Source organism: Pseudoliparis swirei, chromosome 18 (assembly GCF_029220125.1).
Source record: "Pseudoliparis swirei isolate HS2019 ecotype Mariana Trench chromosome 18, NWPU_hadal_v1, whole genome shotgun sequence".
Classification (NCBI taxonomy): domain Eukaryota; kingdom Metazoa; phylum Chordata; class Actinopteri; order Perciformes; family Liparidae; genus Pseudoliparis; species Pseudoliparis swirei.
Genome location: NC_079405.1, coordinates 23,657,985 through 23,684,658, shown reverse-complemented (window position 1 = coordinate 23,684,658; position 26,674 = coordinate 23,657,985). Strand labels below are relative to the sequence as shown.

The window sequence follows — 26,674 nt, the reverse complement described above, 5'->3', positions numbered from 1 at the left end:
GCCGTTGCCGTAGAGACGGTATCTGTGGAATCAGTGTATGCGTGAGGCTATTACGGCACATTATGCAAGGCAATTCAAAGTTTGCCTGATTATCAGATAGACCACTCGCTGCTATCAGAGTGAACACGCTCTTCTGCTTCATGCAGGCTGTGACCTCTAATGGGATTCCGTAGGCCGGGCAACTCATTAAGGGGCTCTGCCCGTGTCCATAAACGAGAGTTACGACGCTTCGGTATCAATAATGATCCTACTACGGAGAAGCAGACGCACTCGGTATTCTGAGTAAAATCAAATGTCTGATTCGGAGTAAAATCCGATCGTGGAAACGACGGCAAAGTTCTTTCGGCGAATGGTTAAAAAAATGATGCGATGAAGGCGTTGGGATTATTATTCTTTTTTAATTGGACCTGGCTGTGTCTGATGCCTCCTGCCACGGCCCCCTCCTCTCTACCTCCTTCTGTCTCATGATCGTGGAGGTCTGGATCGTGGTCCATGCCTACTATAAGCTATTCATACATTCTGTCATATTCATTGAATGTGTTGTAACTCTGTAATGACTCCTTCTGTACACATGGCATCTTGCTTCTGTCCATCCTGGACAGGGAACCTCCTCTGTTGCTCTCCTGAAGTATTTTTCCCTGTGAAATTTTTTGGGAGTTTTTCTTGATCCGATGTGAGGTCCTGGAACAGGGATGTCGTACGTGTACAGATTGTAAAGCCCTCTGAGGCACATTCAGAATTTGTGGTATTGGGCTTTATAAAATAAACTGAATTGAATTAAAATTATTATTATTAACCATACCCGAGTCACTGTTGTGTCTAAACCCTCGACAAACCTTCAAGTTGGCCTCCTTAGGACCGGTTGGTTTGGCGACACCGTGGTTACCGTGGGGAAAAAAAAGTGCAGTTTAATGCTCTATCAAAACACTTCTTGAGAGACTTATTTTTCACGAGCAGTTTTCCGCAGCAAGTCGGAGCTGTGCACGCAGCCTTGTCATGTGTCACTCTTCAACGCGGCTCACTGTAGCTGCACTCCCGTGTTCCAGTAAAGATAATCTGCTGACAGAAAAGAGACACTAAAAGCCTTTTCTGTTGTCTTGTTTTGGAAGACGCGTAAAAACGTGTTTTTTAGAATAGTTTGTTGAAGGCAGTCTGCATAATGAAGTACAAAGCAATGCTACATCCTAAAAGAGAAGGCGAATGATCACAGTTAGACGAGGACGGGCTCCTGCTGTCCTACCTTGAGCTCCTTTTATAGTAATTAAGTGTTTATTTAAAACATGTATGCAAATCTGTTATCGTGCAGAACACATTAAAACATGATGCTCCAACATTCTCCCGAACCTATCGACAACCAGATTACAATATTCACATTGCTTTGGTACAACGACAACTCCCAAATGACATCTTCAATTCTCTACCGCTATCTACGAGAATCCGAAAGCTGTTGTTTAATTTTTCGTTAAACGTAATGCTGCGTTCACACACGAAAAACAACTCGCGGTTATTCGCGTCATTCACTGAGAGGGGGTGGGGCTTATCTCCATGATTTTTCTCTGTGGAAACAGTTATCGTTAATCGCAAACATTCGCGTCTGTGTGTTGACTTTGCATGAGATCTACTCACGCGAAAAAATGGTCAAATGTTAGGTTGTAATAGTTTATTGTGATTCTGTAGTCTTATGCTTTAAATAAAAACATATAGAAAGATATTATAATAGGAAATATTAGGGATAATATTATTATGAATGTATTGTGAAGCATAAGGGAAAGACTGTTTTCTCTATGCAAATGAGAAATGGAAAGGGTTCATGTTTCTTTGTATGTCGCATGAGGATCAATGTTAGTCTACTATTTCAGAAATGTCGAAGCCAGTTGAAGCCTGTGACGTTACTTTTATCCGGAAAGTAACATACTAGACTTTTATTGTGAAGGAAATGTTGTTGTCTGCTGACCGGAAGTGCGACGGGACGTTTAACCTCTCCATGTTGTTGTTGTTGTTGTTTTATTAGCCTAGCCTGTCGCGCAAACCTGCTCTCCGGTGTTTACAGGGGGAGGAGCCTGTGGGGCTCGGGTCGGAGCGGAGCCGTGATAGCGAGCCTTGTTTGTTTGTTTAAACTTCTTTCCATCAAATATTGTTAAACTCAAGATCCTGATTTCCATCGTCTGCGAAGTGCCCAGTATCAGAATCCTTTATACTGTAACAGTTTAGCTCCACGCCTTCCTTTTTGTAATAGTTGTTTTCATCCTGTCACACCATCTCGTCAATCCAACTCCCCTCACCTGCCTCTGATCACCTCGTTAGTCTCTCATTCCCTTCACCTGGTCCTCACGCCCTTCTCACCTGCTGCCCATCCCCTCATTAGTCCCTCACTATTTAGCTCCCTCACTTCCACTTGTCCTCTGCCAGATTGTCTTGTGTTTTCGTGCCAAGTTCTCCAGCGTTATTAGAGTATATTCCTGACCTGCCTGTTCTGACCCTGCCTGCCTGCCCTGACCTCTGATTCTCTGCCCCACCCCTTTTTGGACTTGTTTGCTTCTTTGACTGATCTCCCGGTTTTGACCCAGCTTGTTTTCAACCAAAGACAGTCATCTTTGTTACTCCTGTCTGAGTCGTGCTTTTGGGTCCACTCTATTAGCGTCGTGACATATACAAAACTTTTGGTGTGAATGCAGCAAAATAATTTAGAGATTTGTAGCCAACAAGTGTAAAACAAACAAAATATGACGCCGCGGGTTGGTTTTCCTCCCGTCCCCGCCCCTATTTTGTATTATTCTGATCTGTGTATGCCGGACAATAAACACCATGTTGTGTGTGTATGTTGAAGGCTAGTGTATCTGTGGTTACATCTTGTAATATGTATTTATTTTTAAGGTTACGTGAGGCCAGATGTTGTTTCTGCGAACGATCGAATAACACGCCTTCCGTCGGGCGGTTTCAAACAGCACACCGAGTCATTATATTCCCGGCACTGGCTTTGAGACGAGGTCTCTTCTTTGTCGTTGCCGCTTGGATGCTGTGCAGGCGTTACATCATACGTGCTAAGGCTTGTATGCTCATTTGTCACTTCTCTGGGGATTCAGTCGCCTCGTGAGGTCTGCGACGACACGCCTGTCTTGAGTGGGAAGAGAAAAACACAACATCATCCCAATTATTCTGTTCGAATGCATCGCAGTTAGAGAGCGAGGGAATAAAAAGAATATGATTCATTCCTCTCTCAATAAACCTCTTCACGTACTGGCGCAGTGTTTACCCATAAAGTTGATTGGCTCGCTGTTTGCGATGCAGACTGTGCAGTAAGGGTTTTTTTTTTTTTTTTTAATGGCCACATTAGAGCGCCATGCTGTTCTCTAACCCATGCACAATATATTTACAGCGTGGCTAATAGTATTGGCAGAGGAGCAGCGGCGGTGGGCAACACCAAAAAAAATCACAAATGTTTGGAAGCAGTCATTTTTGTAAAGTAGTATGTCCCAAAGCACAAGCAGTGCTTACAGGGATTATACAGGAACCCATGAGTCAGAGGTTTCCTTTGATTGAATTCATCTTCCTGCAGAAATAACACGCCGCATTCATCTTTTTGTGTGTGTGTGTGATGCAAAATATGTATTTCCAAAGATAAAAAAAGAAAAGTTCCCAATCAAATTGTTCAAGTCATTATGTTCTTTCTTGTAGGTCAAACCACTTCTCTATTGTTGCTAACCTAACCACAGCAAACAATTAAAGCACATTCAGTCGGCGACATGGAATTTCACACTTGATGGACTCTTGCATTGGGTTTTTTTCTTCCGTTTCTTCTTCTTCTATTCTTCCAATCGTGGCGAAACCGTTTCCCAAACAGGCTGGAAGCGCGTAGACAGTTCAGAAACGGCCAAATGAGAAGCGTTTTTCAGGCCGTTAATCTTCCCCTTTATGGCCAGCTTAAGCGAAAGCGAGCACAGTTCTGTCCAAAAATATCTCCCTTCCAGCTCTCAGAAGATCGATGCTGATACCATCTGAATAGCTGTTTGATTGCAGCATTGTTGGGTGACATTAAAACCTGCCAGCCCTCAGTGGATTAGTTTCAAAGACCCAGTATACACACAAGGCTGTTGCATAAGAGTGATGGAGTGGGGGGAGTGAGCGCAGAGGTGGTTGTTATTTTTGCATTGTGTGTATTTGTGCCACAGATTCCTTTTCACAGGAGCCCGGGTTTCGAACGATGCATTTTAAATTCGGACAACATAAACTAATGGGTTGCATTCTTCTTGCAACTCCTTTTGAAAATACGTTCGACTATAGCGCACTTGGAGAATGAAATCATGTGAAAGATGAGCAGGTATTTTTTAGGACACTCTCAGCACTGACAGAGTTAATTGGGACTCAAATTCCCAACGTGAGCCCCGTCTTCATATTCACACAGAACGCAACAGTTAATCACAAATGGGAACCGTAATTCCAGTCCCAAATCTGGAACACTTGAGGCAATTACCACATAAATAACTGATAACAAAATACGTACTACACATACACTTATCTATAACAAAGGAAAACAATTAGGATAGTTTATATATATATATAAATAAATAACTATTCTAATTGTATTCCTTGTTCCAGATGTGTGTAGTATATATGTATATCTATAAGCAAATTGTGAATGTCTCAAATCACAAATGATTCAATGAAGATGAGGACGATAGTCAGAACTCAAAGTTTGTTGTTGGACATCAATCAGTAAACTTTCAAAGTAAAAATCATTACACAATGTTTTGCAAAATCAAAAGATGATAATGATAATTCCAAAAGGAATTTGAATTGTAAATCAAAACATCAAAGAAGCAAAAAATTAACAAAATGCAAACGTAAAAACAAGTGTATAAGAAGGTTGGCAGAGCTTTATCCAATGTGGTGTGGTTAAAGTCGCCAGTGATGGTCATGAATGCTCCAGGCTGATGATTCAGCAGAGCAGACACAGTGGAGTGGATGGTGTCCACAGCTTCCTCAGCGTCAGCTGATGGCGGCACGTACACGACAACCAAAATGGCGGACGTGAACTCTCTCGGCAAATAGTACGGGCGCATCCCCACGGCCAACAGTTCAATGTTCGGGCTACAGAAGCGCTCCTTCACGCACACATGGTCCGGATGGCACCACCGTTCATTCACATAAACAGCGATCCCGCCCCCCCTCTTCTTACCGCTCTGTGAAGCGTCTCTGTCAGCCCGAACAGTCCTGAAGCCGGGCATAGACGAGCTGTGAACCGGATAGTCCGCGGTAGCCACGTCTCAGTGAAACACAAGAGACTGCTCTCACGGAAGATCCTCTCGGTCATTACCAGCGCGCCGAGCTCATCCGTCTTATTCGCCAAAGACCTCACGTTCCCCGTTATGATCGACGGTACCGAGGGTTTGTATCTCCTCGTTTTAGCCCTCCGCTTGACACCCGATCTGCAGCCGCGAGCCCTTCTCCGCAGCTCCAGCGGGATCACAGGTCTGTCTCCAGGCAGAAGCTTCGCCTGCACAGCGATCAGCTGAGCACGCGAGTAGACGACGGTCCCCGTCATTGTTTTGCTGTGGCTCACCGATACTCACGACAAAGTGAACAAAAGCCACAGTAGAATTATCGAAAAAAGTAGTTATGGTCCAGTGTCCGACCGTAACTAAGACAAACGTGAAAGAAAAGAAAAAGAAAAAGAGAGGAAAAGTGCAAAAAAAAGACAATAAAATAAAAGCAAAACGCCACTACTGGAACAAGCAGCCGTTGGCACAGCGCCATCTTACCTGAACCTTATTAGCCTAGCCTGTCGCGCAAACCTGCTCTCCGGTGTTTACAGGGGGAGGAGCCTGTGGGGCTCGGGTCGGAGCAGAGCCGTGATAGCGAGCCTTGTTTGTTTGTTTAAACTTCTTTCCATCAAATATTGTTAAACTCAAGATCCTGATTTCCATCGTCTGCGAAGTGCCCAGTATCAGAATCCTTTATACTGTAACAGTTTAGCTCCACGCCTTCCTTTTTGTAATAGTTGTTTTCATCCTGTCACACCATCTCGTCAATCCAACTCCCCTCACCTGCCTCTGATGATCACTCTCTCTCATTCCCTTCACCTGGTCCTCACTCACCTGCCTCTGATCACCTCGTTAGTCCCTCATTCCCTTCACCTGGTCCTCACACCCTTCTCACCTGCAGCCCATCCCCTCATTAGTCCCTCACTATTTTGCTCCCTCACTTCCACTTATGCCAGATTGTCTTATGTTTTCGTGCCAAGTTCTCCAGTGTTATTAGAGTATATTCCTGACCTGCCTGTTCTGACCCTGCCTGCCTGCCCTGACCTCTGATTCTCTGCCCCGCCCCTTTTTGGACTTGTTTGCTTCTTTGACTGATCTCCCGGTTTTGACCAAAGACAGTCATCTTTGTTACTCCTGTCTGAGTCGTGCTTTTGGGTCCACTCTATTAGCGTCGTGACATATACAAAACTTTTGGTGTGAATGCAGCAAAATAATTTAGAGATTTGTAGCCAACAAGTGTAAAACAAACAAAATATGATGCCGCGGGTTGGTTTTCCTCCCGTCCCCGCCCCTATTTTGTATTATTCTGATCTGTGTATGCCGGACAATAAACACCATGTTGTGTGTGTATGTTGAAGGCTAGTGTATCTGTGGTTACATCTTGTAATATGTATTTATTTTTAAGGTTACGTGAGGCCAGATGTTGTTTCTGCCGAACGATCGGAATAACACGTCCTTCCGTCGGGCGGTTTCAAACAGCACACCGAGTCATTATATTCCCAGCACTGGCTTTGAGACGAGGTCTCTTCTTTGTCGTTGCCGCTTGGATGCTGTGCAGGCGTTACATCATACGTGCTAAGGCTTGTATGCTCATTTGTCACTTCTCTGGGGGATTCAGTCGCCCTCGTGAGGTCTGCGACGACACGTCTGTCTTGAGTGGGAAGAGAAAAAAACACAACATCATCCCAATTATTCTGTTCGAATGCATCGCAGTTAGAGAGCGAGGGAATAAAAAGAATATGATTCATTCCTCTCTCAATAAACCTCTTCACGTACTGGCGCAGTGTTTACCCATAAAGTTGATTGGCTCGCTGTTTGCGATGCAGACTGTGCAGTAAGTTTTTTTTTTTTTTTTTAAATGGCCACATTAGAGCGCCACGCTGTTCTCTAACCCATGCACAATATATTTACAGCGTGGCTAATAGTATTGGCAGAGGAGCAGCGGCGGTGGGCAACACCAAAACAAATCACAAATGTTTGGAAGCAGTCATTTTTGTAAAGTAGTATGTCCCAAAGCACAAGCAGTGCTTACAGGGATTATACAGGAACCCATGAGTCAGAGGTTTCCTTTGATTGAATTCATCTTCCTGCAGAAATAACACGCCGCATTCATCTTTTTGTGTGTGTGTGATGCGAAATATGTATTTCCAGAGATAAAAAAAGAAAAGTTCCCAATCAAATTGTTCAAGTCATTATGTTCTTTCTTGTAGGTCAAACCACTTCTCTATTGTTGCTAACCTAACCACAGCAAACAATTAAAGCACATTCAGTCGGCGACATGGAATTTCACACTCTTGCATTGGGTTTTTTTCTTCCGTTTTTTCTTCTTCTATTCTTCCAATCGTGGCGAAACCCTTTCCCAAACAGGCTGGAAGCGCGAAGACAGTTCAGAAACGGCCAAATGAGAAGCGTTTTTCAGGCCGTTAATCTTCCCCTTTATGGCCAGCTTAAGCGAAAGCGAGCACAGTTCTGTCCAAAAATATCTCCCTTCCAGCTCTCAGAAGATCGATGCTGATACCATCTGAATAGCTGTTTGATTGCAGCATTGTTGGGTGACATTAAAACCTGCCAGCCCTCAGTGGATTAGTTTCAAAGACCCAGTATACACACAAGGCTGTTGCATAAGAGTGATGGAGTGGGGGGGGGGGGGGGGGGGGGGGAGTGAGCGCAGAGGTGGTTGTTATTTTTGCATTGTGTGTATTTGTGCCACAGATTCCTTTTCACAGGAGCCCGGGTTTCGAACGATGCATTTTAAATTCGGACAACATAAACTAATGGGTTGCATTCTTCTTGCAACTGCTTTTGAAAATACGTTCGACTATAGCGCACTTGGAGAATGAAATCATGTGAAAGATGAGCAGGTATTTTTTAGGACACTCTCAGCACTGACAGAGTTAATTGGGACTCAAATTCCCAACGTGAGCCCCGTCTTCATATTCACACAGAACGCAACAGTTAATCACAAATGGGAACCGTAATTCCAGTCCCAAATCTGGAACACTTGAGGCAATTACCACATAAATAACTGATAACAAAATACGTACTACACACAACTACACACATCTATAACAAAGGAAAACAATTAGGATAGTTTATATATATATATATAAATAAATAACTATTCTAATTGTATTCCTTTGTTACAGATGTGTGTAGTACGTATATATGTATATCTATAAGCAAATTGTGAATGTCTCAAATCACAAATGATTCAATGAAGATGAGGACGATAGTCAGAACTCAAAGTTTGTTGTTGGACATCAATCAGTAAACTTTCAAAGTAAAAATCATTACACAATGTTTTGCAAAATCAAAAGATGATAATGATAATTCCAAAAGGAATTTGAATTGTAAATCAAAACATCAAAGAAGCAAAAAATTAACAAAATGCAAGCGTAAAAACAAGTGTATAAGAACCCCTTGAGGAGACAAAATTAACAGAATTGAAAGCGGGCTCCTGTCATAGCATCAAATTGAACCGCGAGTTATCGTTCCGCCCTTGAACAGAGAGCGTTTATAGATCCAATACATCCTTTTAAAAGGCAGCTCAAGAGAGATCAACTTTCTCAAAGCCAATAAAAATATCTCTTCATGAGGACCTTTTTTTATTATTATCACTCAAGGATGTAGTCGTCGTCTCAGGTATTTGATACTTGACTCGAGAGATTTGGCTCCCCTTTTCAATCGATTGTTACGGCCTATTGTATGAACTTTCTTCTGGTCATACATCCTCTGAAACTCTTCAGCATTCCTTTCCCCTGAGTTCCTTTCTTCCGCCTGTGTGTTTCATAGCTGATAAATGTTATACAATTTCATTTCAACGGTTGTATTTTTTTTTTTAATCCTTCCTGTTCGCAAATTAAAGTGGCTATTCAATTTTGGGTGCACGCTGCACAATGACAGGTTCGACCTAATCCCCTTATGAAACGTGCAAACTGTGATCATGTTTGTTATTCTGTCGACGGACTTCCTGGCCATTCATGTTCATAGCGATATCTCACAGAGTGCTCAGTGAACACTCATTGAACATTTCTTTTCATAAACCGTGGCTCCAGTAGAAATGTAATGATCACTGATATGACGGTGAAAGGTTTTAGAAGGCAAAAATTGAACAGAATATTTTGTTTAAAGCACAGCATAAAAGGGCCCATCTTAAGATGAATAGCAGCCCGTAAATGTGTACGGTACCAAAATATGTCCAGAAGTCGACTATAATACATACAGATGAGAGAAAGAATCTCTCTGACTGAAAAGATCAAAGACTTTTCCTAAATCTTTACATATTTGTCATCCTGTTTTAGGTTTGTAAAATCTTTGAGTGTCGCTATAATGTAGGCAACAGCCATTTCCCAGAGTGCTGAGGGTTATTCCCCGTGGCAGTAACCTGGTACATCGGGCTGACATGTTTCCCCCACAGAGTCGCATGCAGATGAACAGCGAGAAGAGAAACAGCCCGTCGCAGGTGCGAGAGGTCTACCGGGAACCCTGGTAAAGTACCTGGGTGTTAGAGAAACACAGGGTTTCAGATTTTAATGGTGACCTACTTTTCTAATGTTCGGCACAGTTTCACTGCGTGAGGACTTGCTAAGCAGCCTCCTCTGAGCTGGATAAGAAGAATGTTTCCACTCGTTTTTGCTCTCGAAGAACGGATTTCAAGTGGCGGACAGCCTCATACGTACACTCAAAGAAATGACTCATTGGATGAACTCAATTAAATTGTTGGCAGGTTTTCCATCCAATAATTATATGCAACTCCAACTCAAATTTAGCACATCAGTGCAATACAATGTAATTAAGTTAGTCCAACTCATTTGTATCAAATACATCTAAAATAAAATAACGATATTCATTAAATTAAATTAATTTGTGTTTGTCCAACTCAAAATATAAACTAACTAACTAAGAAAATATGCAAACTCCACACAGAAGGAAAGCCACGACTGGGAATTGAACCCACAGACCTTTGGCTTTGAGGCGACGGTGATAGCCACTACACCACGTACAGCCCTGAAAGTGTCTTCACCTTGTAAACAACTGATTTTCATCTGGCGCATGCGCAAAGGGTAGTCCTCAATGAAACACATTTATTTTGAGTTGATATGCACACCATCTAACCTAAATAAATCTAATAAATGAAAGAATTCATACATTTTGTGTTCCACCCATTAAATATAAATATCTATTTTTGTAATTGATTTATTTAAATGTATCAAACAATATTTAAATGTGTCACCTCGAAGAAGGGCTTGAATCGTTTTTGTGAGTGTAACCTAAATAAATCTAATAAATGAAAGTATTCATACATTTTGTGTTACACCCATTCAAAATAAATATCTTCGTTTTGTAATTGATTTATTTAAATGTATCAAACAATATTTAAATGTGTCACCTCTAAGAAGGGCTTGAATCGTTTTTGAGTGTACGGTATTATACCGCTATTCCTCACTCAGAAGTTGTGATCTAGCGAGGTACAAGCAGACAATTTGCAGTAATATTTGTTTTATTTAGTTCTGTCCCTTGATTGGTAAATGGTATATTGCAAAAGGACTTGTACATGTATGGCGCCTTTCTAGTCTCTCGACCACTCTAAATCCGTTCACACATTTACACCCATTCATACATCGATGGCAGGGGCGCCCATCAGGACTATCTAACATTCACACAGCCAATTGGGGTTAAGTGTCTTGCCCAAGGACACAACAACATACTGTAGACTGGAGGAACCGGGGGTCGAACCGGCAACCTTCTGATTCAGAGACGACCCCTTTGGTGGTTTACAACTCTGGTGGGTTACACAAACAACCACCCTCTGGTCCGCCTCGGAAGGGTTGATCTCGGACCACTGGCAAGTAAAATGCAGAGCAAATCATTTTCGGTGTGATCGTCATTTCAACCCAATCACAGGAAGGAATTTCCTTGGTTAAAAAAACACTGTTCGCTTGAACTGTTTTTGTGACAGGTGAACAAGTAGCCGATTTCTTTACTACTTTACTACTGCTGAATTTGATGAACTTACTTTAGTGGACCACACATGACACAATAATTGTCTAGCTAGCGCAAGCCCTCCTCCACACTCCCGGTGACTAGTTTGGCGGCTGGAGAGTCGCTGTCAGCTCCGTCGCCTCCTAGTGGCGCGGAGTGAAAGTACAGACCGATTAGACGGAGCGCCGCCACTGGGCTCCGGACTGCTCGGGCTCATTTTTTGCAACCAGTGTAGCATGACAGCATGGTGGAATTACCAAGTCTGAAAATCATAGCCCCGTTGAGCCGTACGCCAACAGAAGAGAGTCAATAACACTGAATGGTGCCACACAGCTATAAGCTACGTTGGCTACATCCCAAAGATCAGAACTGTCGAGACGACTTGCTCATGTTCAAAGGCGCAATTTAGTTTACCAAGGAATCTTAAAGCCACAGGAATTTCCTTGGTTAAAAAAATTTGCTTTAGCTGTTTTTGTGACCGGTGAACAAGTATCCTTTTTTCACTACTTTACTATGACTGAATTTGATGAACTTCCTTTTGTGGACCAAACATGACACAATGATTAGCTAGCTAGCGCAAGCTCTCCGCCACACTCCCTGGTAACAAAGGAATCTTGAAACCACATTTTATTTAATGTTCTTGTAAAGTTATTTTAGTTTAGTTTTTTATATCAATGATATATATACACATATACATAGATAGATATATGTACTTGTCTTTTAATTTGTGGAAGATTAAGATTCTAATTATGCTTTAGGATTTGATTAAACAGTTTACAATATTGTTTGGTATGCTTCAACAAGACAGAAAATAAAGCAGTTTTTTACTTTTCCATGAGATAATATTTTGTGAAATAAACAGCTACAGATACAGATAACAGGTCTGTTACACCCCCATTATGTATGCAGCCGACACCCCGACTGTTGTTATGCCTTGAGAAATTGCACGCCGCCATCAAGAGCAAAAGAGAGCATAATGTCTGCATGAAGACTGGATTAAGATAAATATGCCTCCTAATGGAAGCTGCACATGGAAAAAGATATAGTATATTTGCTAATGTTTATTTAACACTATATATATTGGATTTGGCATATCGCCTCAATGAATAGACGAGGCATAGCTGTGGAGATGGTTCCGCAGATATTCACACTCACTGAATAATGCTCTGATGATTTACGAGCGATAAATATATTATTCTTCGTCGAAATGTAAAATTGAATGATGTCGAATTTCTGTCCCTCTATCAAGTGACACTGCCTTGTTTTTTATTCTGACAGGTGTGGATTAATGGGGCCATTGCAGTCTGATGGGGACGTGTTTTCACAGCTGCTGGTGCATTTTTATGTTGTCGTGGTTTTTTTTTGGCACCTCGGCTCCCATTCTCCCTTCTTTTGTGTTTAAGCGAGTTCAGATAATACAGAACATATTATTTAATATTGAACATATTATCTGCAATTTTGTACCTCGTGAGGCAAAGAGCATCCTTCTCGCCGCTAGCGGATACACAATCAGGTCGGATAAGTGCAGTTCCGTTGGAGAGCCCTCGACTCACGCCACAATTGCAGTCGCAAAAAAGTGTCTATTGAGCGCAACGTTTTGTGGGGACCGTTTTCACGATTATCTCTTTCTACAAATGAACACAATCGATTTGTTTGTTTTTTAGCCAAATTATTTATGAGGTTATGGCAAATATAGCGGGTTGGGTTTTGTAACGGCAACATTGGAAAGTTGTCTGACGGATACGATTTTTTGCTTCCTCAGTAATTACCACTGGATGATCGGGAAGCAACCAACACATGCCGGAAATAATTAGAAGGGGATAAAAAAAAAAAGATGAGCAAGAATGTATCTGCATTGTTTTAAATCCTCTTTTTGAGGGATCTTGGTGAATGGCTGAGGGGCTGGAGACAGAGATTATTGCCTCTGTGTTTTTACTCAAAGCTTTTTTGTTCCTTTATGATATAGGCGTCTAGATTCATGCAGATTGCATGTTTGTCAGAGGTGACGAATTTAAATGCTGTGTTCAAGTTTTGCATGAACAAAAAGAATAGCTAACCCCAAACTAGAATTAGCATGATGTTCTTTAAAATAATGAAAAAATATATTTTATTATACTAAGACAAAAGACAATACATAGATATAACACCTAGAGGACGACAAAACAGTGGACAAAACATCATAATGTCAGAGTATTAAAAAATGGTCTGTGTGTGCGTGTGTGAGCTTTTTATTTTATTTAAAGAAACAAAATACAGAGATGAGGGCAGATGTATATGTATGAGCGTGTGCATGTATGTGGAATTGTGATGTTTGAGATTGGAAGCATACTCTGATGATGTGGGGGGGGAGCGAGAAATACAGAGATGAGGGCAGATGTATATGTATGAGCGTGTGCATGTATGTGGAATTGTGATGTTTGAGATTGGAAGCATACTCTGATGATGTGGGGGGGAGCGAGAAAGAAAAAAGAAAAGTAAGGTGAGCAGGGAGACATTCCTCTCGATTTAGATTGCCTTTGAGCAGTTCTTTGAATCATGCATCACCCCGTGCATATATCGTCCTGCATGGATCTGTAACTACCTTCACTATTCAATGCTGATGTTTCTGTTGCTTTCAAAGTGTACGTTATCTGGGGGACAAAATTGCCGGTTGCGATCTTCATTGCGGAGAAGGTATCGACAAAAGACTCTTGTTCCACCCAAGATTTGTATTTGAACGTAAGAATTACAAGAATTGTCCAATATCAATGTTTTTTTTCGTCAATGCAGGTGAAAGTTTGAATCCGATGGAGATGATTGAGAAATAAGTCAGAAGATCAAAAGAGAGTGAAACTTAAATATTAGCAGCAGATTCCATCGGAACCCCGCCATTAGATTTGGAGAGAGCTTAGATAATAAGTTGTCATTTTGTCACGGTGCTGTATAACGGGTTAACAGAGCCATTGAGTCATCAAATGTCCACATATGTTTTATCAGACAGTTGCACAGCAGTTCAAATGGAAGAGAATCAAACAATGATCAAAGATGCCCTGCCATATATTTTCTTTAAATAATACATACACTTAATTCATTTCACTTCATAACATATACTGTATGTATTTTGCTTTCAAGTCATGTCATATTGCATTTCTGCAGGTCGTGCACCCTAAATAATATATTCTATGTATGACGGTTTAAAAGAGCGCATGTATTATATTATATATTGAAAACCTATGCAAAAAGTATGCAATGGTTTTACAAAAATTGCATTTAAATGTAAGCTTAGTGTATTTACTGAGGGGAACTCAAAAGACTGAATGAACTTAAATGAAATATACCTCTAGCTTTAGCCCTCCTCCTGCTTTGCAGCTCCGATTACTTTACCAGGTAACTTCCTGATTTGAAAGGCTTCATAAATCCATATTCCGCACAACTTGGAAACTCGACGAGGATGTGGCAAGGGCTAAAAATAAATTTAAAAAGATCACTCGGCTTCCTGATAATATATTAATGACATCATCCGGCCTTCACCCCCCACACTCTTAGACCATGATTCAGCCGCACTGTGTGAAGGCCCTGAGCTCATTAACCGTGGTAGAGTCAGACCAGCAGCCACTTTCTCCTGTAGATTGAGACCTGATATGTATCCAATTCTCATTCATGCACTCTGCAGCTTTAATTCCACCGCACGTGTTATACATACACGCTTCTCGCTTCGCTATCTGAGTGGGAAGCCATGAATTCAAACCCCTGATGAATGTAATGTACTTTAATGCATTCATTATAGTCCTCACAATGTCATATGAGATTTTAACGTTCCGCTAGAGAATGTAAGATACGTCCGAAAATTATAATTAACAAGCAGGATATTTATAAGTGTCTCAAAGGCAACGTCGTCACGCTGGACTACATCAACTTCTTTTACTCTCTGAGTGGTGGTGACGTGAAGTCATGTGACTTATATCTCGTTATGTTTTTACTGCTGTACACTGCATTCAAGCTTAAACAAATTATAGAAGTGGTGATTATTTGGTGAAGATGACCTTGCTGAACAAAACGTTTTAGTATATCATAAAAGCTTTTGCAGCTCCGTAACAATCCAAAATCTCGTAGAAATATTCTGTTGGCTGTTTGCTAACTTCCTGTTGACCTCCAACAATATGTCCTCCCTGCAGCTTGTATGACGGACACATTGTCCCTTTCTTTCTTTCGAGTCATAGAACGGTACATTTCCCTTCTTTCTAGTTCCCTTGATGCCATTCTTGCCTCTCTCACGCCCACATTTACACATATAAGATATTAGAAAACATGTTTTTTGAGGTACGCCCCAGTACAGATACAATTCTAGTTGAGTGGTGGAATATTTTCTTTAAAAACATGTTTTGGGAAATCCCCACAAATACAGTACCATCAACACTGCGGTTCAGCTTTAAACAGATCCAGGCCCCAGGCTTCTTAAGGTCAACGTGTTGTTGGTTTTTTAAAGCAACATTGATTTTAGTTTGTATTTCTTCTTCTCCGTCTTCTTCTACCACAATCTTCTTTTTTTCCGATTGCAGATTGGTTAAAAAATAAATAAAAAGACCTCAGTCACGCTTTAACTTTAAAGAAGATTGACAATTAACCAACAGCGGAAACAAAAACAGTGATTAAAATCTGTTCGTTGTCCTTATCTTCAGAGTGTCAGTGATACCTCCCATGCACAGGAAGCATGGTGCATTAATGACGCCTTAATGGGGTAACTGAGACTTTTGTTGTGCCGTTAATGACAAACCGCTGTGACCACACAAATCCAGCAGACTATACCTCAGCACGGACACACAATCCCCAACATCGCCGGGGAAAATAAACCAAAGAAGCCATTTGAGAGACGTAAATGAAGGTATTTTGTTCCAGACTATCGTTCCACATCACTCAGACTCTATATCCTATGACCGCCTAAATAGCTGCTGAAGACACGTCCCGCTTCTAATCATTCTTCTCCGCGCCTCGCTGTCGTGACAGGCGGTTCAAATGGACATGTTGTGTCTGCGCTTCCCTTAAACACTTAACGCAGACTCGACCTGTTTCTGCCGCCGACTATTTGGCTTTTTACAAATGTATTCATCGGCACCGTCGTCTGTCCCCGTGTCCCACAGAGAGCGGTGTCGTGCAGAGCCCCGTCTTCAGCAAGCAGCCCGGCAGCATCGTGTATCCCGTGGAGACCGGGGAGAAGAGCCGGGAGGTGGTGTTCAGCTGTGAAGCCCAGGGAAGCCCGCCACCCATCTACCGGTGAGTGTGCACGACCGCAGAGCGACATTTGTTCACCCCCTATCGCACATTTGGTTCGTCCCCTTTCGATGCCGCTTGCATCCTTCAGGGTTTTGATGTCCTAAAATAGTACAACGAGTGAGCGACTATGGGTCAGTGGGTAGCAGGTCCGTCTTTCAATCAAGAGGTTGGAGGTTCAATCCCCACCCTAGTCGATGTGTCCTTGAGCAAGACACTTAACGCTGAATTGCTCCCTGTAGCTGCGTCTACGGTGTATGAATGTAACAGGATTGTAAGCCAATTTGGATGAAAGCGTTAGCGAAATGACATGTAATGTAATGTAACAACGGTTTAAATTAAAAAGCGTATTTCAGAAAAGAAAAACTTTCGGTAGAGAGCGAGAAACCTTTATGTTCAGTTGAACATACTTTTTTCCTACTTTTATTTACTGTCTTCTACGTCGTTTCCACCAATTCGCTGCGCTTACGTTAGCTCAATTAGTCACAGCCTGATGCCATCTGCTAACGGGAGTTTCCTCTTCAGTTAGCGACAATGAGGCTATAATCTGAGAAGCTGCTTTTGTCTGAAGTTTCCTACTTTTACCCCATTAAGGCGTCATTAACGCACGGGGTGCTTCCTGTGCATCCGTCAGTTATTTTCCCCTCGACAACCTATCGGTCGCAAAACGTCTCCAACTCGTCTCAGACGATCCTTCTTTCGCACGCAGGCCGCTCTGAGCTCCAGTATAGCTGCGTTCACACCAAAAGCGTTGCAAATTTCTCGCGCAAGTAGATCCCATGCAAAGTCAACGTATCGACGCGAGTGGTTGCGATAGACGCGAAAGTTTGCGGCGTGAACAATTCTCCTCTTTCGCCTTAAGTTTAAATATTTTAATTTTAGCGTAAAATTCACCCATCGCCAAGTTGCGAAAGCCAATCAGCGTTGAGATGCTCCGCCGTTGGTGAATCTAACTGCTGCTGCTGCTCTCGTAGCGCTGGAAGCTGAAGTTCAGACGTAGTCGGTGAAAGTCACCGAGCTGTGTGACGTTATGAACCCAAACACGAGGGCGTTTGATGTTCAGACGTATATGTGGGAGGTCCTCAACAAGTATAAAGCAGAACTAGTGGTTCATTCTTCCGTGGTGGACGGCGGAAATGATAACCGTTTCCACGTAGTAAAACCATGGAGATTAGCCCCGCCCCCTCTAAGGAACGAATGAAGTGAATGAAGCGAATAACCTCAACTAGTCAGGCGAGTAAACTGCCGCAAGTTTTTTTTGTTTGTGTGAACGCAGCATTTTGTTGAACGAAAAATTAAACAACACTTTACAGATTATCGTAGATAGCGGTAGAGAATTGAAAAAAAACACGTAAAGCCACAGAGATAAGCCCCGCCCCCTCGAAGGAGCGAATGAAGCGAGTGACGCGAAAAGCCACAAATAGTCAAGTGAGGAAACTCACTTGGTGTTTGGTGTGAACAAAGCATAGGAGCAAACCTTCTTCCACGATGTTAATGCTGCTGCCACCAAGGCGTGATGCTTTGCACTGAGCGGGTGATTAACCCCTTAGTGCGGGCGCAGACTCTTCCACTCCCATGAACCCACAGAACAGTGGCAGAAGAAGTGTTGAGATTGTTTTCTTGAGTAGAAGTAGCACCGCCCTGCTTTTCAAAAAGTGATTTTAATTCAAAGTAGGAGCGGAGAAGTAAGTGGTTTGTCAGTGAAGCATTACTTAAATGCCGTTGCTGTTCAACGCAACGCAAATAATAGCTTATTAAACGACTGGCATCAGCACAACTCGAAAGGAAGCCCGGTAGGTCAGAGGAGATTTTAAAGTGTTTCATGGTTTTGGATATGATGATATTTTTCTACAATCATCACGTTTTCACCTTCTCTTCTAAGTCTTCCGTCTGTACATCCGTGGTTACACTGAAAACAGGAACTGGCTTTTTGTTTCGCCCATTTGCCCGAAATGGGAACAAATAACGTCATTAAAGAAACGCAAGGGGCCGTGTTTAACACACGATGTTACCCACAAACTCCATTGCACTAAACGCTGCATGTTTACATCACCCAGAGCGTAATGGGAGCGATGGAGCCTCAGCTCAGGGCGGAGCCTCAGCTCAGGGCGGAGCCTCAGCTCAGGGCGGAGCCTCAGCTCAGGGCGGAGCCTCAGCTCAGGGCGGAGCCTCAGCTCAGGGCGGAGCCTCAGCTCAGGGCACAGCCATCATGAATGGTGCACTCAGTAGATGGCAGACCTCCACTCAGGACCGTCTGCCTCTCCCCTCCCAAAACAAAGAAGAGGCTCACATCTCGCTCGGGTGTCCCCCGTGGCTCCCTTACAGTCAAGATGGCAGTGAAGATACAACAATATGAATACATATATACACAATGCCGATTGTAAATTGAGTATAGTATTAAAAAACACACTTTTCTACGAATGTCAAGTTTTTGAGGCCCAAATGTTGCCGGTTAACCCTCCTGTTACCTTTCGGGTCAATTTGACCCCATTCAATGTTTAATGTCGGTGTTCTTTGGGGTCAATTTGACCCCAGGCTGTTTTTCACTGTGTCAAACAAATAAGAAATATCAACTTTTTTATTTATTTAAAGGGCTATTTAGGTAGTCAACAAACAAACAAAGTACCTGACACTTAAACTTGGGAAGCAATATTAATTCTAATAATTTTCTGGAGGTTTTAATTGCTGGGGTCAAATTGACCCTGAGGGTTAAATATGTTAGTAAATGTAAAGGTAACAGGAGGGTTAAGAACAAAGAGGAGTCAGCAATCGATGCACGCGCACACACACACACACACAAACATGATCTCCCCAAAGGTTTACGAATGGCGGAGACACTAGGAAACAAAATGTTTGTTTGTAGTTTTTTTTACATCACTCAACAGTATTGGGAATCATATGTCGAACAATAATCATCCATAGATAGATATTATTTTTATTTTTTCATTATTTTTGTTTTGTAGATTACACACATGGAAATACAACCCATACAATACAATATATGTCCTATTAAAATTATTTTTCTTCCTGCCCCCTTTGTTAGATTTAGGCTCGTTAAACTGACATTTGTACATTTTTGTTTTGGTTGTTATTTCACCTAGAGGGAATTTAGCCTACAATGTGCAAGAGGGTTGTCAAAAAGCTGCACCCGGGGAGTTTCATCAGTGTAATTCTCGACAGTCGAGTGAGCGTACGAGGTAATCAGAGAATTATGCCTTTGCGTCGCTCCCGTACGATTCAAACTGAAACGATGAACCGCACAACAGCGATCGCACAATGTTCTTTAGATCTCAGACAGTTTAATCCATACGCGACACTCCTGTTCTCAAGCTGGAAACCAAAGAGCCTCTAATCTTACAAAGCCCAAAGCTGCCCGGGAATTCCACTTTCTCTCGGACTCATAAAGGAGTCGGGAGCTCGTGCTTTCAGGGTTTGTATGGTCATGGAAAACCTGGAAAAGGCCAGGAAAAACGATTGAAAAAATGTAAATCCCAAAAGTTTTGCAAAAGTCACAGGAATGTGATAAAAAAAAAAAAAACGAATATAAATAATGATGATTTTAATCAAACTATTGCCTCTCATTCATTTGTGTCATTTAAGATGACAATTTAAATGTATACACCGAGATTTAACATCATGTTTGGTCATGGAATTTTTGGTTTGAAAGTCCAGGAAATCCATCAATCAACATGTGTATGAACCCTGGCTGTACGTCAGCGTACTCTTTGCGCTGATGGAGCGGAGGAAAGTGTCCGTGTCGGGCCGGGTGTCGCCGTTGTGTCCTCTGGTTCCGTCCGGCGTTCATCGCTCCAGGTGTCGTCCCTCGGTGCAGCAACAAGAGTCTCGGCTCTGTTTGTTTTTCTCTTGTTTTTCCTTTAGCTTTAGAAACGTGTTCATCCTCTCCAGCAGAGCCCGAGCTCATCAGGATCATAGGAATGTGTTACGTTAACTCTTTGTCTCCATCATAAAGACATGCACCGCATCGTATGGATAAGAATGAATGTTGGTGGTGGTCGGAGGGGCCGTAGGCGCTGATTGGCAGTCACGCTTCTGTCAGAGGGGGGGGGGGGGGGGGGGTAAGAATCCGAAGGATTGGTACATTTAATAATTTGGAATGCAGCCAGCTTAGAGGATGGCCTAATTAGCAGTTTCCTGCCAAGGTCAGGGGCTCCTAAAAATGTGTTGCGGCCAGAGGAACGGCGGCTAAGTTGGGTTCACACTTCATCAACTGCACCGCTCGTGTTTACACTTCATGCAGCAGATATGCAGTCCGTGCTCACTATGGTCTGCGGTGAATATTGTCTTGAAGCATGTCAGGTTGCGAAATATACAAAAACTATATTTCCAAGCACTCAATTGAAACCTCAAAAAATATGACTGAGCACTGGTATTGTCAAGTTATTCTTATAGTACTACGTCCGTACTCTTACTCCTAATAGAAACGATAATAATAGTGTCCTCGTATCTGATTCACCCAAGAGGAAACAAAAAGGACATCCCATAATGCAGCGGTCACGTTTATTAAAGCGTGCTCGACAAGAAGGCTGAATGTTTTCCACTCGACACACGAAGACTCCAAAAGGTGCTGCAGCTCCAACATGTGAGACTTTCATAGTTAAAGTTCCCTACAGCATAGTATTTAAAACTGCAAATAATACTCCAAGATTACACCACATATCTTTTCTTTTTTAAATAAATGTAAAAGCAGCTGTATTTTAGCTTTTTTAAATAAATTTAAAAGCAGCTGTATTTTTGCTTTTTTGTGTTTCAACATGTTCTATATTTTTGATTCTGATGTCTCTGCGTTACAGCATCCAACATATTCAGCCTTCTTGTAGCTATGAACTATGAAGGTGGAACTTTTGACACAATACATACACCGTCAATACATGTGACACTATAAATACATTTCACAATGTCAATACATGGTGACATACATTATTTGCAAGCATGTTTTGTCAGAACACATTATGTTAAGTGATGCAAAATAAGGCTGCATACAGTAAAATAACGACATAAACTCTCGTGCAATCCGATAAAAAAACACACGTTATTAACGTTTTTAAAGTTTCACGACAGTTAATAGCAAACAAAGAGTAACTGTCCAGCTCCGAAACTGATGGGTCGGATCGGTATAAGCAAAGAAAAAACATTACTTGGAAATTAAAACTATTTTGTCAGTGTAGTGAAGGGTTTGGTGACTGGAACTTTGTCGGCCATATTTTTCCGCTTTTGAGGGGATTTCCCCAAAAAGAGCACCAGTAGTTGTCAGGGACAACAGATGCTTCAGGTGACTGTGGGTCAGTGGTTAGGAGTTCAATCCCCGCCCTAGTCGATGTGTCCTTGAGCAAGACACTCAACCCTGAATTGCTCCCTGTAGCCGTGTGTATGATTGTAAGTTGCTTTGGATAAAAGTGCCATTTAAATTACATGTCATGTCATGATTCTTTATTTTTTAATGCAATTCAAGCAAGAGCCATTGCTTTTATAAAACAGTCATCAAATATGACAATTTGAAAGTTACAGACACATTCCAATTGAAATATTTTTGTATTCAGAAAATAGGCCTAGGCCCTCTTATGGCTGACGGCACATGCCGAGGCAGTTCGCTGTATAAATACGCCACTATCATGTTTGTAATTTTTTTTCAGCAAATTTTGTTCCATCAATGGTCTCATTAGTTGTATATTTTTATTTATTTAGCAATCATGACTTTGGTACCAAGTGTTGACTTTATTGGTTAGTTGTAGCGAGGATAATGCTCCACTTTTTCAGTTCCCAAAGTTTCGGTCACCGGTAGTTTTGGGGAGAAGTTTCCCGCCATAAATCTCTCTTGTGTCAAGACGTCCATCGGACCCTGTGCATCATGGTCAAAAGCTTCTTTTTTAAAATCTCAAATGCTCTCCCCCAGAGAAGTTAACCTTAAAAGTTTCTATTTTGCAGAGAGTTTAAGAAGCTAACTTTTTATACTTTTATATCTGTAACCTTTGTTGGCAAAAGTCACCCTGTCACTAAGGAACCGAGACACATTAGTCTACTGTTGTTGGTTTTTCGCTGACACACAGTCGTAACAAAGTCTTAGCAGTGAGATATGTGGTTGTCACGGATATAAACCATGGTTGCCTGATTGGAGCTATATGGTCCATAACTGTATTTAGAGCCAAACGGGAAAATGAGGTATTCGCTCAAACGCATCAAAGCACCAGTCTTAAGGAAAGCAACAGACCGCCTCACATCCACGGCCTCATAAGCCAGATGGCGTGGTATTATGCCGCTGTGTACGCGGCCCTGTTGTTACATGATTGCATAAAGCATGTGCCTAACAAATGGAACTGCTGTCGTGGCCTGCTTGCCAGCATAAATCGTTGCAAATGTAATTATTAAATAATCTAGTTGATATGTGTTTTTTTTGAAGTCATCTGTTGCTCCGCTGTAGACGTGACGGATTCACATTTTCCGCCCCCGGACCACAATTAGTATGTGCTGGAGCTTCACGCAAATCAGAGAACCTGTCACTTAGTGGCTTTAAAGACGCCATCTAATTGGCTCAGAGCGACACGAGCTGTCATAGGGCATTCAAATTGTCACAACAGAACGTTGGCACCTCTGGGCGGGCAATTATCTTTTACTTCAAGTGCGTTTGACTATCAACCGCATTGCACACGTTACAGCCGGTTACGGTCTTCCTCCGGCCTTTTTTTTTTTCATTCGACCAATCGGCAGCTATCGGAGGAACTATTTTCTCACAACATTTGGTTTTCAAGCTGTTGGCCAATTTAACCGTTTGCGGACACGATGCCGCCGAGTCCAACGGAGCAATTACAGAGAAAAATGCTGCATTTTTTATTTGTTAAATATATATATATATATATATATATATATATTTGATGGAACCCCTTTTCAGAAGCAGACGCAGCCCTTATCTGAGGCTGATGCTGTCCACTCAGCGTTTTTGTTGTCGTTACTTGCTTGTCTGCGAGATATTTATGTTGATTTTTAGTTTGTTCCATCTCGGCTGCAAACCGAATCGCTGCCGCGGTCCTGTGAGACTGCCGCCACCATATACGCCCCCCCTCACCCACCCCTCAGGCTCCTCTCTATTGTGTGTAGTAATAAGGCTCTCGAGAGCGGGGCACTTACTTATGACTGAACCAAAGAAGACCATTGTGCTACACACACTTTGTCTATTAAAAAGGGAAAAAAGACAAAAGTCTGTCGAGGCGCTTCTGTGAGTGCTGCGCTGCCCAGCATCACCAGTGAGACGTTCGGGTGCGGGGTGGAGGCGGGCAGGGGAAGCAACACATTCTGAAATAAATGTCTTTGTGCAATCAGCTCCTAATTGTATAGTATGTGATGATCCTGTGCCGAATCCAGTTGATTAAAAGCAAATGTGTGCATCCTCTAGGGTGTGTCATGCAACACAAGATGTAATAAAGAGAGCAAATGCCACACTGGTAATGCACAAAAATGAATAAAAAGGTTCTTACGCCTGAGGATACAAAATTGGCACACTCAGGAGAGTTAGGCAGCCGTGCACACAAACAGCTTTGTAGCAACTTCTGTCTTCTGGACAAAAGGCTTTAGCAAAGCCCCTGCTTTTTACAAACCAAAGCTGCTTTCTTTTACAAATGTAACAATTACGCTGCGTTTTCCCCAGCTGGACCTTTCTGGGACCATTAAAAAAAGAAAGCAAAAAAATCAAAGCAGAAGTTCTCCTCCGAGAAATAATCAACCGCCAAATCACCGTGGGTCCTAATAAATATCTGCATTGTCCATTTTTTTATTATATAAAATTATCTTTTCATGCTTGTTTTTCCGTGCGGAGTCCTTTACTGCGGCAATGGTTATTGCATCAAGGAGTCAGGTCGCTTATTTTATTAATTACCTTTTGTCTTTGGCTGGAATTTTTGGTTCCCTCCCACTCGCTAATTCAGCTGAAAAACCCTGGAAGCTACCATCTTCGCTCTGTGACCTCTGCTCAAGGCCTCCTCTTGCTCTCCGTCCCTCACGTCCGTTTGGAAATGGGGAAAAGAGGTTTTAAGTTTGCTGCTCCTGCGGCTTGGAATTTGCTGCAGACAGACCTGGGTCTCCGGGAGCCGGTCTCCTTAGGTGTTTTTAAAAATAGATTGAAAATATTGGAGGGAAATTCATCTAGCTGTCGATGTTTTATATGACGGCGGTATGTGCTCCTGTGTGAGCTGGGTTGTGTTGACTTGAGACTTAGTTTTGGTTTTATTCATGCTGTGATTTAGTTTTTCGTTTTATATATTGTCTGTCACTGTTTTATGTTTTATGTTGTATTGTATAAACTTTGTGTGACGTGCTGCTGCTGCTGTCTTGGCCAGGACACTCTTGTAAAGGAGATTTTTAATCTCAATGAGGCATTTCCTGGTTAAATAAATAGAAAAACGAGAAAACGAGAACTTGCGTTTTCTTCCCTACAGGTATCTCTAAATTGGAGAATCTGTCGCCGGTTTAGGTGAATCACGGCCTTCGTTGATCACGGCCAACGGCAACGATTATCGCGGCAGACCGGTCCTCAATGCACAACCGCGGCGGGCAAGGTTTCAGGCATTTGTTTTAATTGTCGCGCTACAATGATTAATCTGCATTGTCATGCGCTTTGACTGAGGCCACGGCAAGATGGATGGACCCCAACGTTATCTGTTCTCGGGGAGTCAAGTCCTTGGCACCAAGCGTGGTTCACCGCTGCTTCGATTAACAACGACACTTTCTGGTTTCTATTCTGGAATGTGTCCATCGCTGAACAATGTTGAACTTTTTTAATTTCCATGTTAATTTTTTCTTGCATTCATTTATTTACAGGTGGAAACTGAATGGCACAGAGATCAGTCCCAGATCTGGAACTCATTACAGCTTGTCCGGAGGCAACCTCAGAATCAGCCATCTGAACAAAGACCAAGATGCTGGAACGTACCAGTGCCTCGCCTCCAACGCTTTCGGGACCATCGTCAGCCGAGAGGCCAGGCTCACCTTTGCATGTGAGTTTGTTTCCCTTTCTTGTTCCGTCGAAACTTTTTTTGGGGGGCTTCCACTGAGAAAGAAGAAGCGCAGCAGACATAAAAGGCATGCCGGTGGCACCACAGGGTACCACGGTGGGTTCTAATTTATGATATGACAAACATGGAAATAGGTCTCTGGGGAACCAGTTACTCTCGACTCTAGAGTCATCACGGAAGATCAAACGAGTCCAAGTGAATTGAAAACTCAAAGCGATGGGTACATTATAGAGCTGCCTCTAGTGTCGCTTTCTACTATCAAAGAACCAGAAGTCAGGTAGAAGAAGTATCTTAAAGTTCTAAGAGGAAAACTCGTCAACTCCCAGACCAGACAGCGACCTGTCAATCACAAGGTACCCCCGCCCTAAAGCAATGGACAATTGAAGAAGACTTGAAACTAGAGACTTGAGACCATAAACTCATGTTTACAATGTTTACTGAGGTAATAAATCAAGAGAGTCATTTTCTCATTGACTTCAATATAATCAGACTTCTTTTTGCAATTCTTCTCGACACCAAGTGTAAAATCATCATTCAGGCAATTTATTCTTGCAAGAAGAAGCAGTTGAAACTACACACAAGTAATATTTCCTAGTTGCTGCTCAAAGATCCATCTCTGAGCCTCTGTCATGTATACAGTGTGACAGACAGTAAATGGGAGGGGGGGAGGGGGGGGGGGGGTTGTAGTCCGAACCGGCCCAAAGGAGTTTCTTAACTTCTCCAGAAACAGGCCTCCATTGTCTGTGTGATGGGGGTCCAGATAAGCAGATGAGTTCCCCTCTCTTAGAAGTACCTGTGATAGAATACTGATCAATATTTGGATTTGCTGGTGCCCTCCCCCCTCCCAGCAAGACCTTCACACCATAAAAGTCCAAAATCCTGTGATATCTAAGGTCACGGTCCTGTTGAAATAGTTATTTTTTCAACAATGGTGAATGTAGCTGAGCTTTTATCAGCTTAGAGAGACCGATATTTCCCTTTAGGAGAGTTGGCGAAGACTAAATGGAGCCGAAGGGACTGACAGTCAAATGTTCGCTTATCAACTATATGCGGTAATAATATCCCGGTGCTGAGTTTTCGGCTCGTTTCTTTGCCCCCAAGTGGCAACAAACACATTGAGTGCAGCTTTAAAGAGAAGTATTGGTCACAAAATGTCTATCTATT

The 26,674-nt window shown here is 42.3% G+C and overlaps 1 protein-coding gene across 1 annotated transcript in view; it reads left to right on the top strand.

Moving 5' to 3' along the window:
* Positions 1-26,674, top strand: part of cntn4 (contactin 4) — a 171,183-nt gene that overhangs the window by 34,244 nt on the left and 110,265 nt on the right. The window contains exons 3-4 of the mRNA XM_056437610.1: positions 16,361-16,493; positions 25,317-25,492. Of these exons, the coding sequence (XP_056293585.1) occupies positions 16,361-16,493; positions 25,317-25,492 (309 nt within the window). The remainder of the gene's footprint in view (positions 1-16,360; positions 16,494-25,316; positions 25,493-26,674) is intronic.